Source organism: Procambarus clarkii, chromosome 6 (genome assembly GCF_040958095.1).
Source record: "Procambarus clarkii isolate CNS0578487 chromosome 6, FALCON_Pclarkii_2.0, whole genome shotgun sequence".
Taxonomy (NCBI): domain Eukaryota; kingdom Metazoa; phylum Arthropoda; class Malacostraca; order Decapoda; family Cambaridae; genus Procambarus; species Procambarus clarkii.
The window spans coordinates 17,732,594-17,745,825 of NC_091155.1; the positions used below are offsets into that span (position 1 = coordinate 17,732,594).

At 43.5% G+C, this 13,232-nt stretch overlaps 2 protein-coding genes across 2 annotated transcripts; one reads left to right on the forward strand and one right to left on the reverse strand.

Moving 5' to 3' along the window:
• Positions 1-537: 537 nt before the first annotated feature.
• On the reverse strand, positions 538-1,692 carry LOC123754151 (uncharacterized). Its single transcript, XM_069310510.1, has 2 exons — positions 1,609-1,692; positions 538-1,251 (listed from the first exon to the last, which is right to left on the reverse strand). The coding sequence occupies exons 1-2, from the start codon at positions 1,690-1,692 to the stop codon at positions 538-540; spliced, it is 798 nt and encodes a 265-aa protein (XP_069166611.1).
• A 3,888-nt stretch (positions 1,693-5,580) lies between these two features.
• Positions 5,581-6,354, forward strand: LOC123754152 (holotricin-3-like). The gene is made up of 2 exons (XM_069310513.1): positions 5,581-5,622; positions 5,980-6,354. The coding sequence occupies exons 1-2, from the start codon at positions 5,581-5,583 to the stop codon at positions 6,352-6,354; spliced, it is 417 nt and encodes a 138-aa protein (XP_069166614.1).
• The last annotated feature ends 6,878 nt before the right edge of the window (positions 6,355-13,232 follow it).

The window sequence follows — 13,232 nt, forward strand, 5'->3', positions numbered from 1 at the left end:
AATACATCTTCAGAAGGAGTGGTTTTACAGGTCGAGTACCGGACATAAATAGGCAGGAGAGAATGGTGGAGTGAGGTGAGGTACAATAAGTGGACACAAATATGAGCCACACGAAAACTGCAGAGGGCCTATTGGCCCATCCGATGCAGCTCCCATTCATAACCACACACAGGCCCACACATTGTTAATCATAGCATAAGATAGTAAATATTTACAATGAATTAGTGAGACAAATGTGTTCCAATGATCCTACTTAAATCGCCCTTTAAATGATCAATTAATAGATCAATTAAACCCCTCTGTACCCCAGCGCCTCAGCGTGGCGGTATAGAGATGAATACATATTTTTTTAAGGTCTTTTATTGGGAGCTTTCATGGTAATTCGTATATTTTTAACTTGTTATATGGATGTTAATGTTTGAACGCCATCAATAAAATAAATAACCTTATTGTTATCCCGTGTATTAATTATTATTATTAATTTGATAATTTATTGTTATATATTATTTAATAAATTTATGTTAAAATAATGCACATTTATTTTCCATAGCTGCCACCACTAGAGCTGCCACCACTGTAGCCGCCACCGCCGAAGCCGCCACCGCCGAAGCCGCCACCTCCAGAACTGCCTCCACCGAAGCCGCCACCTCCAGAGCTGCCACCACTGTAGCTGCCACCACCGAAGCCGCCACCTCCAGAGCTGCCACTACTGTAGCCGCCACCTCCAGAGCTGCCACCACTGTAGCCGCCACCGCCGAAGCCGCCACCGCCGAAGCCGCCACCTCCAGAACTGCCTCCACCGAAGCCGCCACCTCCAGAGCTGCCACCACTGTAGCCGCCACCACCGAAGCCGCCACCTCCAGAGCTGCCACCACTGTAGCCGCCACCACCGAAGCCGCCACCTCCAGAGCCGCCACCACCGAAGCTGCCACCACCACTGGACCCACTTCCATGACTTCCAAGGTTAAAAACAGCAAATGACGTGCCGCCACTGTAGCCTCCACCTCCACCAAACCCACCGACGAAGCCTCCCGATCCTCCTCCACTGCCACCACCACCTCCACTGCTGCCACCTCCTCCATACCCTCCGCCTCCGGATCCTCCTCCACCACCGCTACTGCTGCCACCTCCTCCATACCCTCCGCCTCCGGATCCTCCTCCACCACCGCCACCAAAGGCTCCACTGCCACCTGGCAGGGCGCAGGTGGAAGCGGCCAGCAGGGCCACACCCAGGAACACTAACGCCAACCTCTGTAAGTTCAAGAGACACATGAGAGTAGTTTAGTCATTAACAGTAACTTGACGCCCGCATATTTGTGAGGCAGACCAGCGCACCCTGGCCGCTCACCCTACCCTAGTCTCTTCTCACTCACCCTGCACCGAGTCTCATCTTCCCTACCCTACACCCATCTCACCCTCACTCATCTCATTTCACTCATGTTGACCAGACCACACACTAGAAGGTGAAGGGACGACAACTTTTCAGTCCGTCCAGGACCATTCACAAGTCGATTGTGAATGGTCCAGACAATCGACTTGAGAATGGTCCAGGACGGACCCAAACGTCGTCGTCCCTTCACCTTCTAGTGTGTGGTCTGGTCAACATACTTTAGCCACGTTATTGTGACTCATCGCCTGCATTTCACTCATTATCTGCACAATGAGTGTAGACAGTCTCACCTCACTCACCATGATACGTATATAATGACAATAAATATTCTTGTCGGGCTCACCATAGCCCGTGCTACATGAACACTTCGTTCTGAGTAGCTAAATCTAAAACAACAACAACAATTCTGAAGGGGGGCACACACGGCACCGCTCCTGTGCCAGGTCAGTCCACAAGGAGCTCACCATAGCCCGTGCTACTTGGAATTTGTTCCGAGTAGCTGAATCTAAAACAACATTCTGAAGTGTTTCCGGCATGAAGATCACATCCACCGTGAAGGGGCACTAATGGGAGGCAGCGAGTTACGGGGTATGCCCATGCCACCGCTTGGGTTGCTTAAATCAGTCAATCGGGCAGCGAGTGGAAAGTAAAGAGGTGACTAATAGTACTATGATGACATGCAGTCGAGTTCAAAACGCTCTTTTGTTGGTTATAAAAACGTCACCATAACCTTGTGCTTCTCGCTGTATCAGCAAAATATGAATAAACTATTTGATGAGAAGAAGCAGCAAGAGAGTAGACGATGCAGGCCGATGCGACATACTTCCAGTGTCTACTCTCCACATGGTGTCCTATATCTTGCCAACACTGTGTTCTTCAATACCAATAACATAATGTTCAGTGATGCAATGATACAACACTTGGATGAATATATGAAGTTAATAATGAAAATGAACTATAATGTTCGGAATGATTTGTTTTAAAAAAGTAAGTTTCGGTTCCATCAAAGTGTTGTTCAATGCCCTTAAAAGTCATCGTGAAGATGGAAAGAAGTGGAAGAAGCTTTACCATGCTGATGCTGGGAGAACCAAGTGTTGTCAGAGACTGACTGATGAGCAGTGGTGATGAGCTTATATACCTGCGATGATCTCGTCAAGCAAGTCTTGACAGGCTGCCACAAGTACAAAAGTGCTGTTTAACTGTTGCGCCACGGACCGCTTTTCATCGTCTCATTGTCTTACATTACACTCAAGACCTGAAGAATAAAGTTAAGCAGGCAATTTCAAATTCCTTCACTGCTTACTGTCAATTGTTAAATGCATTTAAACCGAGAGAGATTTCACGAAAAATCGTTTAATATTTATTGTGAAGCTGCTTGTTTTTGTTTTTAATACGGTCAAATTGTGTTAATATCTGTTTACATATTAAAACAAGTACCTGTTAGAGTTAATATTAACATATTTTATAATATATATTTTTTTCTTTAATTATGAGACTAGGACTTTCGTCTCAGGTCCCGGAACAGATTAGGATAGTCATCCTCACATTTTCCCCTATTATACAATCTCCTTATTGTTTTACACCCATGTCCGCAGGTACCGTAGCGGGTTTAGGGGCGAATAATGTGAACCTCGGAGAACGCTCGGGTTAATCTTTCACAATTATAATTCATTGTGTCCGGGACAGGAAGCCAGAGAGTATTCTTACACGTTAGGCGTATATCGTGGTCCCTCGCCCCTTAAAGTCGAAATACTGACACCGCCCAGGATGCAATCCCACATCTAGCTGATTAACTCATTACTGCTAGGTGAACAGATGAATTAGGTGAAAGGAAATGTGCCCAACCATTTCTGTTCCGCCCGGGATTCCATCACGGAATTCTCGATTAGTACGTCGAGAACGAAGCCGACTGTACTACTGAGACCCTCAAATAAATACGGTTGTGTCTTAAGTCAGTCATTAACGATATGCGATAGTTGTTGTATACGCTAACACTTGGCCCAGTCAAGCGCCTTAGTTATTTCTTGCCAAAGAACATCGATTTTTTTAAGCTAAGGAGACTGACAGTTCCTATTGTCTCTACTCGTTTGGTGGTTGTTCTTGAAGGAGTGGCTGTATGGAAGCTAGATGGAGGAAGGTTACCCACTTGACGGTCTCTGTGAAAAATGTTCACTATGATTTGGATCGAAATATATTAACTTCATTTTATCTCTATGATTATTTTTTCCTTTTTACAGAAAAAGTTAATAACACGCTCGGCGTATAAGTCCACTTTTGTATTAACGAAAAAGCTTCAGGTGGACTGAAGACAGCTTTTAATTCTTCAGCACTTTAGGTCCTCCTCAAATTGCCAGTTCTCATAAACAAAGGCCAAAAGTGATTCCATGCACCCACTAAATCACCGGATTATGAATTAAATACGGTTTATACACGACTCACAACTGATGACGTTCGATTTTTTCTCGAGCAGTGCTTCGCTGATGATTTTTGTTCGAATCGGAACACTGTAAATACTTCACCTACATGCTACAACTACAAATTATCGCCAATTATCGCTACCTAGCAGTAGGGAGGAAGTCAGCTAGTTGTGGGATTGCATCCTGCAACCTGGGCGGGGTCAGTAATTCGACTTTAAGGGGCGAGGGACCACGATATACGCCTAACGTGTAGGAATACTCTCTGTCTTCCTGTCCCCGGACACAATTATAAATGTGAATGATTAACCCGAGCGTTCTCAGAGGTTCACATTATTTGCCCCTAAACCCGCTCCGGTACTTGGGGACATGGGTGTAAAACAATAAGGAGATTGTGTAATAGGGAAAATGTGAGGATGACTATCCTAATCTGTTCCGGAACCTGAGACCTAAGTCCTAGTCTCATAATTAAAGAAAAAAATATGATATACAAGATGATAATATTAACTTTAATAGGTACATGTTTTAATATGTAAACAGATATTAACGCAATTTGACCGTATTAAAAACAAAAACAAGCAGCTTCACAATAAATATTAAACGATTTTTCGTGAAATTTCTCTCGGTTAATGCATTTAACAATTGACAATAAGCAGTGAAGGAATTAGAAATTGCCTGCTTAACTTTATTCTTCAGGTCTTGAGTGTAATGTAAGACAATGAGACGATGAAAAGCGGTCCGTGGCGCAACAGATAAACAGCACGTTTATACTTGTGGCAGCCTGTCAAGACTTGCGTGACGAGATCATCGCAGGTATATAAGCTCATCACCACTGCCCATCAGTCAGTCTCTGACAACACTTGGTTCTCCCAGCATCAGCATGGTAAAGCTTCTTCCACTTCTTTCCATCTTCACGATGACTCTAAAGGGTATTGAACAACACTTTGATGGAACCGAAACTTACTTTTCTAAAACAAATCATTCCGAACATTATAGTTCATTTTCATTATTAACTTCATATATTCATCCAAGTGTTGTATCATTGCATCACTGAACATTATGTTATTGGTATTGAAGAACACAGTGTTGGCAAGATATAGGACACCATGTGGAAGTATGTCGTATCGGCCTGCATCGTCTACTCTCTTGCTGCTTCTCCTCATCAAATACTTTATTCCTATTTTGCTGATACAGCGAGAAGCACAAGGTTATGGTGACGTTTTTATAACCAACAGGAGAGCGTTTTGTACTCGGCTGAATGCCATCATAGTACTTTTAGTCACCTCTTTACTTTCCACTTGCTGCCCGATTGACTGATTTAAGCAACCCAAGCGGTGGCATGGGCATACCCCTTAACTCGCTGCCTCCCATTAGTGCCCCTTCAAGGTGGATGTGATCTTTACGCCGGAAACACTACAGAATGTTGTTTTAGATTCAGCTACTCGGAACAAATTCCAAGTAGCACGGGCTATGGTGCGTAGTGGACTTACCTGGCACAGGAGCGGTGCCGTGTGCCCCCTTCAGATTGACGATTGACGAAGATTAAGCCACCCAAAAGGTGGCACGGGCATGAATAGCCCGTAATTGGTGGCCCTTTCGAGCCATTACCAGTATCAATAGATGATACTGGAGATCTGTGGAGGTGCGACTGCACCCTGCGTGACGGGAGATGTCTCCCGGACCAAGTGGTGACCAAATGGTGCCCCTTCAGAATATTAATTGTCATTATATACGTATCAGGGTGAGGTGAGACTGTCTGTACTCATTGTGCAGATAATGAGTGAAATGGAGGCGATGAGTCACAATAACGTGGCTAAAGTATGTTGACCAGACCACACACTAGAAGGTGAAAGGACGACGACGTTTCGGTCCGTCCTGGACCATTCTCAAGTCGATTGTCTGGACCATTCACAATCGACTTGAGAATGGTCCAGGACGGACCGAAAAGTTGTCGTCCCTTCACCTTCTAGTGTGTGGTCTGGTCAACATGAGCGAAATGAGATGAGTGAGGGTGAGATGGGTGTAGGGTAGGGAAGATGAGACTCGGTGCAGGGTGAGTGAGAAGAGACTAGGGTAGGGTGAGCGGCCAGGGTGCGCTGGTCTGCCTCACAAATATGCGAGCGTCAACTTACTGTTAATGACTAAACTACTCTCATGTTTCTCTTGAACTTACAGAGGTTGGCGTTAGTGTTCCTGGGTGTGGCCCTGCTGGCCGCCTCCACCTGCGCCCTGCCAGGTGGCAGTGGAGCCTATGGTGGCGGTGGTGGAGGAGGATCGGGAGGCGGAGGGTATGGAGGTGGTGGCAGCAGTGGAGGCGGTGGCGGCAGTGGAGGTGGATCGGGAGGCTTCGTCGGTGGGTTTGGTGGAGGTGGAGGCTACAGTGCCGGCACGTCATTTGCTGTTTTTAACCTTGGAAATCATGGAAGTGGGTCCAGTGGTGGCAGTTCTGGAGGTGGCGGCTACAGTGGTGGCAGCTCTGGAGGTGGCGGCTCTGGAGGTGGCGGCTTCGGTGGAGGCAGTTCTGGAGGTGGCGGCAGCTATGGAAAATAAATGTGCATTATTTTAACATTAATTTCTTAAATAATATATAACATTAAATTATCAAATTAATAATAATAATTAATACACGTGATAACAATAAGGTTATTTATTTTATTGAAGGCGTTCAAACATTAACATCCATATAACAAGTTAAAAATATACGAATTACCATGAAAGTTCCCAATAAAAGACCTTAAAAGAATATGTATTCATCTCTGTACCGCCACGCTGAGGCGCTGGGGTACAGAGGGGTTTAATTGATCTATTAATTGATCAATTAAAGGACGATTTAAGTAGGATCATTAGAACACATTTGTCTCACTAATTCATTGTAAATATATATTATCTTATGCTATGATTATCCATGTGTGGGCCTGTGTGCGGTTATGAATGGGAGCTGCATCGGATGGGCCAATAGGCCCTCTGCAGTTTTCGTGTGGCTCATATTTCTGTCCACTTATTGTACCTCACCTCACTCCACCATTCTCTCCTGCCTATTTATGTCCGGTACTCGACCTGTAAAACCACTCCTTCTGAAGATGTATTATTATACGAAAGTACTTAAGGAAATTCCTGTTTCAATTTTCCTCCGTGGTCTGACACTGTCACATTTTTAATCACGTGTTTATTATCGTGATACACACGATAACACACACACACACACACACACACACACACACACACACACACACACACACACACACACACACACACACACACACACACACACACACACACACACACACACACACACACACACACACACACACACACACACACACACACACACACACACAAACACACACACACACACACACATAAGCTGGAGAGCTGGAGAGCACACATAAGCTGGAGAGCACACATAAGCTGGAGAGACAGGCAGGTGTAGCTGGTAAGGTACTCCAGTGGATAAGGGAGTACCTAAGCAATATTAAGCAGAGAGTTACGGTGAGGAGTAAGACCTCCGATTGGCGTGAAGTCACCAGTGGAGTCCCACAGGGCTCTGTACTCGGTCCTATCTTGTTTCTGATATATGTAAATGATCTCCCGGAGGGTATAGATTCATTTCTCTCAATGTTTGCGGACGATGCCAAAATTATGAGAAGGATTAAGACAGAAGAGGACTGTTTGAGGCTTCAAGAAGACCTAGACAAACTGCAGGAATGGTCGAACAAGTGGTTGTTAGAGTTTAACCCAACCAAATGTAATATAATGAAGATAGGTGTAGGGAGCAGGAGGCCAAATATAAGGTATCATCTGGGAGAGGAAATTCTTCAGGAGTCAGAGAAAGAAAAAGACTTGGGAGTTGATATCACGCCAGACCTGTCTCCTGCAGCAGGTCTGCAGGAGACAGAGGATATCAAGAGGATAACATCAGCGGCATATGCCAGGCTGGCCAACATACGAACGGCATTCAGAAATTTGTGTAAAGAATCATTCAGAACTTTGTATACCACATATGTCAGGCCAATATTGGAGTATGCAGCCCCAGCATGGAGTCCATATCTAGTCAAGGATAAGACTAAACTGGAGAAGGTTCAAAGATTTGCCACTGTATCTATCGATGATTTCCGTGTTTTTTGTTAAGACTTCTCTGGTGATGGTCTAATTGTGGGAAGAGATTATATGTTCCTTAATGGAGCCCTGTTGCTTATGCATCGTTAATCGCCTGGAAAGAGATGTTCTTGTCTTGCCTATATACGGAATTCTTTGAGGCTTACAGTCCCCAAGTGGGCATTTGAAGGCATAGACGACATTGGTCTCATTTAAAGCGTTCTGCTTTGTGTGTGGAGAGTTTCTCATGAGTAGGTTGGCTGTTTTCTTGGTTTTATAGTAGATCGTCAATTGTATCTTCTCATTTTTGTCTGTAGGGATAACGTTTCTATTAACAATATCTTTCAGGACCCTTTCCTCCGTTTTATGAGCTGTGGAAAAAAAGTTCCTGTAAAATAGTCTAATAGAAGGTACAGGTGTTGTGTTAGTTGTCTCTTCAGAGGTTGCATGGCGTTTCACCTTCCTTCTTATAATGTCTTCAACGAAACCATTGGAGAAGCCGTTGTTGACTAGGACCTGCCTTACCCTACAGAGTTCTTCATCGACGTGCTTCCATCCTGAGCTGTGGCTGAGAGCACGGTCGACATAAGCGTTAACGACACTCCTCTTGTACCTGTCTGGGCAGTCACTGTTGGCATTGAGGCACATTCCTATGTTTGTTCCCTTAGTGTAGACTGCAGTGTGGAAACCTCCGCTCCTTTCCATGACTGCTACATCTAGAAAGGGCAGCTTCCCATCCTTCTCCATCTCGTAAGTGAAACGCAACACAGAATTCCGCTCAAATGCCTCCTTCAGCTCCTGCAGATGTCTGACATCAGGTACCTGTGTAAAAATGTCGTCAACATACCTGCAGTATATGGCCGGTTTCAAGTTCATGTCGACTAAGACCTTTTGTTCGATGGTACCCATGTAAAAGTTCGCAAACAGGACACCTAGGGAAGAACCCATGGCGACCCCATCTACTTGCTTATACATGTGCCCATCCGGGCTCATGAAGGGTGCCTCTTTAGTACAAGCTTGGAGTAGTTTCCTTAGAATGTTTTCTGGTATGTCAAGAGGAGTACAGGCCGGATCACGATACACTCTGTATATCATATCACGATACATATATATCATCCCGATTGTTTCATCCACAGGTACGTTGGTAAACAGTGATTCTACGTCCAACGAGGCTCTTATCCCTGTGGCCCGTGTTTAATCTAAGCAGTTTTCTAATCTGTGATTGGTTATGTCCCGATAGATTTTCTGGTATAATATTATGGTTTGCTATTCTCCATCTTAGACTAGGCAAGTTGAAGTCACCTAGGAAGATAATATCAGGTATCCGGTTCTCCAAATTATCAATGCTATTCTCTCTTTTGTTTGTCTGTTCTGCGAATTCTTCAGCCGTTGCATCTGGCGGTTTGTATATTAGAATAATAACTAAGTTTATTTTCTCTATTTTTATTCCCAGTACCTCTACCACCTCATTTGTTACGTTAAGGAGCTCCGAGCATACAAGGTCTTCCCTAATATACAGACCCACTCCTCCATGTGATCTAATTACCCTAATATATATAATCTATACACACCTGTATAGATTATATCCTGGTATCCAGATCTCACTGTCCAAGAATTCCCCTGCATGGGTTTCTGTGAAAACTCCAAATACCGCATTTTACTCCGCGAGGCGGCCATTTATGAATTGTACTTTGTTTTTTGTTCTTGTTTTTAGTCCTTGTATGTTGGCAAAGATGAACGGGGTTACTATGTTAGGGATAGTTTAACTGGGAGTCTTTTTTGGAAAGCCATTTATGTGTAGACATATTGAGTTTGTTCTGACCAGTGCTGATTGTTGTAGGGCAGTGGCCTGTTGTAGTTCCTTTCTGGTGTGTAGTTGCATCTGTAATTCTGGTATGCAAGTGGGTCTGGCATCCAGTTCCATACAGTCTCTATGGTCCTCCCTTTGAAATCTCCTTCGGTTTGGTAAAAAAGGAGTTTCTTCCAAATTTATTATCTTGCTTGACACTCTTTATGTAGCGTTCTGTGTCTTTCACGTGAAAGTATGGGCAGCTGAAGTCATAGCATTTTCTGTCCCCGAGTGAGGTTTGGCAAATGTCAGGAAGGAAAAACTTACACGTTGAACCAAATCGACACTGTCCTTTCCTTAGCATATTTAAAAATAAATTTGGATGGTGATAATTGCATTCTAATCCTTTCTTATTACCAGCATATCTGTCTGCATATTCCCTTTGCATAAAATTTACATATGTCTGTCCTGGTCTGACTCGCTCTGTTGTAGACTGTTGTAGTGTCTGGACCTATCGAGCTGTCAGTGCTGTCTGTTACACTGTCTAGTCTGCTGTCGTCTGCATCCGGGCATTTCCATATATATATGGAAATGTTCGTTTCTGCATAACCGCTAATCTCCGAAAGTTTTTCACCGATTGCTTTGAAATTTTCACACAACGTTCCATTGGCATCCGAGCGGGTTTTTATATACATATTATATAGATGTCACGTCTGTGACGGGAAAAAAAACATGCTTATTTTGAAAAAAAGTTTTTCATGTGTTTTTCATGGGAGGGAAATCTTCGAAACCTCTTTACCGATTGCTTTGAAATTTTGAGTCAACGTTGCATTCGAATAGGCGCATGTTTTTATATTCCTACTATATGCATGCCACACCTGTGACAGGAAAAAACATGTTTTTTTGAAAAAACAGCGCCTTCTGTTGGACGAAAGAGCAACAAACGCTCTAATCTCCGAAAGTTCTTCATTGATTACTTTGAAATTATGACACAACGTTCCATTCGAATACATGCATGTTTTTTATATACCAACTATATAGATGCCACACCTGTGACAGGTTATAACATGCCTTTTTTGAAAAAAGTGCCATCTGTTGCACATAATAGCAATTCATGCTATACTAAATATGTTACGATTTCATTTCAATGTTTCTGATTGCATTGACAAATTGAATTTTATTAGATTTCGATTGATTATTATTTTGATTTAAATATTTTGTGTAACATTGAGTTGGACTGGAGTTGTGTTGCTTACCATTCTGTTTATTTCCTGAGTATAGTAAATATTTGTATTTTTTATTTTTTTTAATTTCGTTTTTCCACTGTTTTTCTTATTTCAGTGATGGGAACATCAGATCATTTGATGTTCCAAATTTTCTGATGGGAACATCAAATCATTTGAGAATGCATCAAACGAGAGAGTTGGGAATGTTGGAGGTCAAGGGGATGGGATTGGGGGATGGTGGGGGACGACGAGGGGACAGGGAAGGAGGTAATAGTGGGGAGGACGAGGGTATGCGGGAGTGGAGGATGGTGGGGACGAGAGGAATGGAGAATGGTAGATAAGACAAGGGGACAGAGGAATGGGGGATGGTGGAAAGGACGATGGGGCGGGGGAGGGGGGAATGGTAGGGAAGACGAGGGAATGAGGGAGTGGGAGATGGTGGGGAGGAGAAGGGGACGGTGGAGAGGGGAATGGCTAGGAGGACGAGCGGACGCTGGATGTTGGGGGAGGGGGTAATAGTGAGGAGGACGAGGAGACGGGGAGTTGGGAATGGTTGGGAGGATGAGGGGATGGGGGAGGAAGGAATGGTGGGGAGGACTGGGTGACAGGGGAAGGTTCCTGTGGCTCAGCCACACGTGGCCGGGTACAGGTAGTATATGATATATATATGTATGAGTGAATTCGTAGGAGTGTTCGCTTCTCCTACCACCCCCATTTTTTATGGTGTACACTTTATCATGCAAGGCTACTGTTATATATCTGATTTTCTGAACATTGAGAGGACACACGAAAAAGTTCGGCTGTAGATTTCCTCGAACTCCTCCGACGCCGGGCAGGAACAGAGGACGCAGCGGGCATCTTCCCTCTGGATGGCGACACTGAGGCGCTGAAAGAGAGAACTTGCCGCCCTAGTGTCTCTTATAGTGTCAATGGAACCAAGATCCTTAAGAAACCTTCTTGCACTCTCTCCCCATGGACCTAGGGTCTCAGACCCTATTGGAATGAAGTTTACCGATGATCTAATTCCCTGTACTTGGCTGACTTGTCTTTCTCTGTGTGCCGCCGCAGCTTCTGCTTCGCTGGCAGAGAGGTTGATGTATGTGGTTGCCAGGGTGAGCTGTCACCCTGTCCCACGCAAGTATAGTCCCACGCCAACTGTCTGCCACCCTCCCAGGGACGCAGTGTGATTCCATCTAGTCGGCCGGCAAAGCCAACAGAGTCACGGTTCAATAGGTTGCGGGGCTCTCTCTCTCCGCTGGACACTGAGCAGAGGCAAGGCTTCTGTTAATGATGAATATGAACGGGTAGAGGGGCGGAAATGGCGATGTACGGCACAGCACTGCATCTCTTCTGATCATGTTAAAGTCCAGTTTGAACAGGGCCTTTTCATCATAAATGTTGGAGATGTATGTTCGTGCTGCATGGGCAGTCGCTTCACAGCCATGAGGGATTCCAAATCCTATCTGAATTGGTTTCAGCAATTCAGACAGAACTTCTATCTGGGTTCGAATCCATCTGGGGTGTGAAGTTTTCAGTTTTTATATATATATATATATATATATATATATATATATATATATATATATATATATATATATATATATATATATATATATATATATATATATATATATATATATATGTCGTACCTAATAGCCAGAACGCACTTCTCAGCCTACTATGCAAGGCCCGATTTGCCTAATAAGCAAAGTTTTCATGAATTAATATATTTTTTCTAATTTTTTTCTTATGAAATGATAAAGCTACCCATTTAATTATGTATGAGGTAAATTTTATTTTATTGGAGTTAAAATTAACGTAGATATATGACCGAACCTAACCAACCCTACCTAACCTAACCTAACCTATCTTTATAGGTTAGGTTAGGTTAGGTAGCCGAAAAAGTTAGGTTAGATTAGGTTAGGTAGGTTAGGTAGTCGAAAAAAACATTAATTCATGAAAACTTGGCTTATTAGGCAAATCGGGCCTTGCATAGTAGGCTGAGAAGTGCGTTCTGGCTACTAGGTACGACATATATATATATATATATATATATATATATATATATATATATATATATATATATATATATATATATATATATATATATATATATATCGTACCTAGTAGCCAGAACGAACTTCTCTGCCTACTATTCAAGGCCCGATTTGCCTAATAAGCTAAGTTTTCATGAATTAATTGTTTTTCGACTACCTAACCTACCTAACCTAACCTAACCTAACTTTTTCGGCCACCTAACCTAACCTAACCTATTAAGATAGGTTAGGTTAGGTTAGGTAGGGTTGGTTAGGTTCGGT

Coding starts and splice junctions, on each gene's coding strand:
- LOC123754151 (XM_069310510.1), bottom strand. CDS start 1,692: ATGGTGAGTGAGGTGAGACTGTCTACACTCATTGTGCAGATAATGAGT. Junction 1,252..1,608: donor GTCACAATAACGTGGCTAAA/GTATGTTGACCA, acceptor TTGAACTTACAG/AGGTTGGCGTTAGTGTTCCT.
- LOC123754152 (XM_069310513.1), top strand. CDS start 5,581: ATGAGTGAAATGGAGGCGATGAGTCACAATAACGTGGCTAAA. Junction 5,623..5,979: donor GTCACAATAACGTGGCTAAA/GTATGTTGACCA, acceptor TTGAACTTACAG/AGGTTGGCGTTAGTGTTCCT.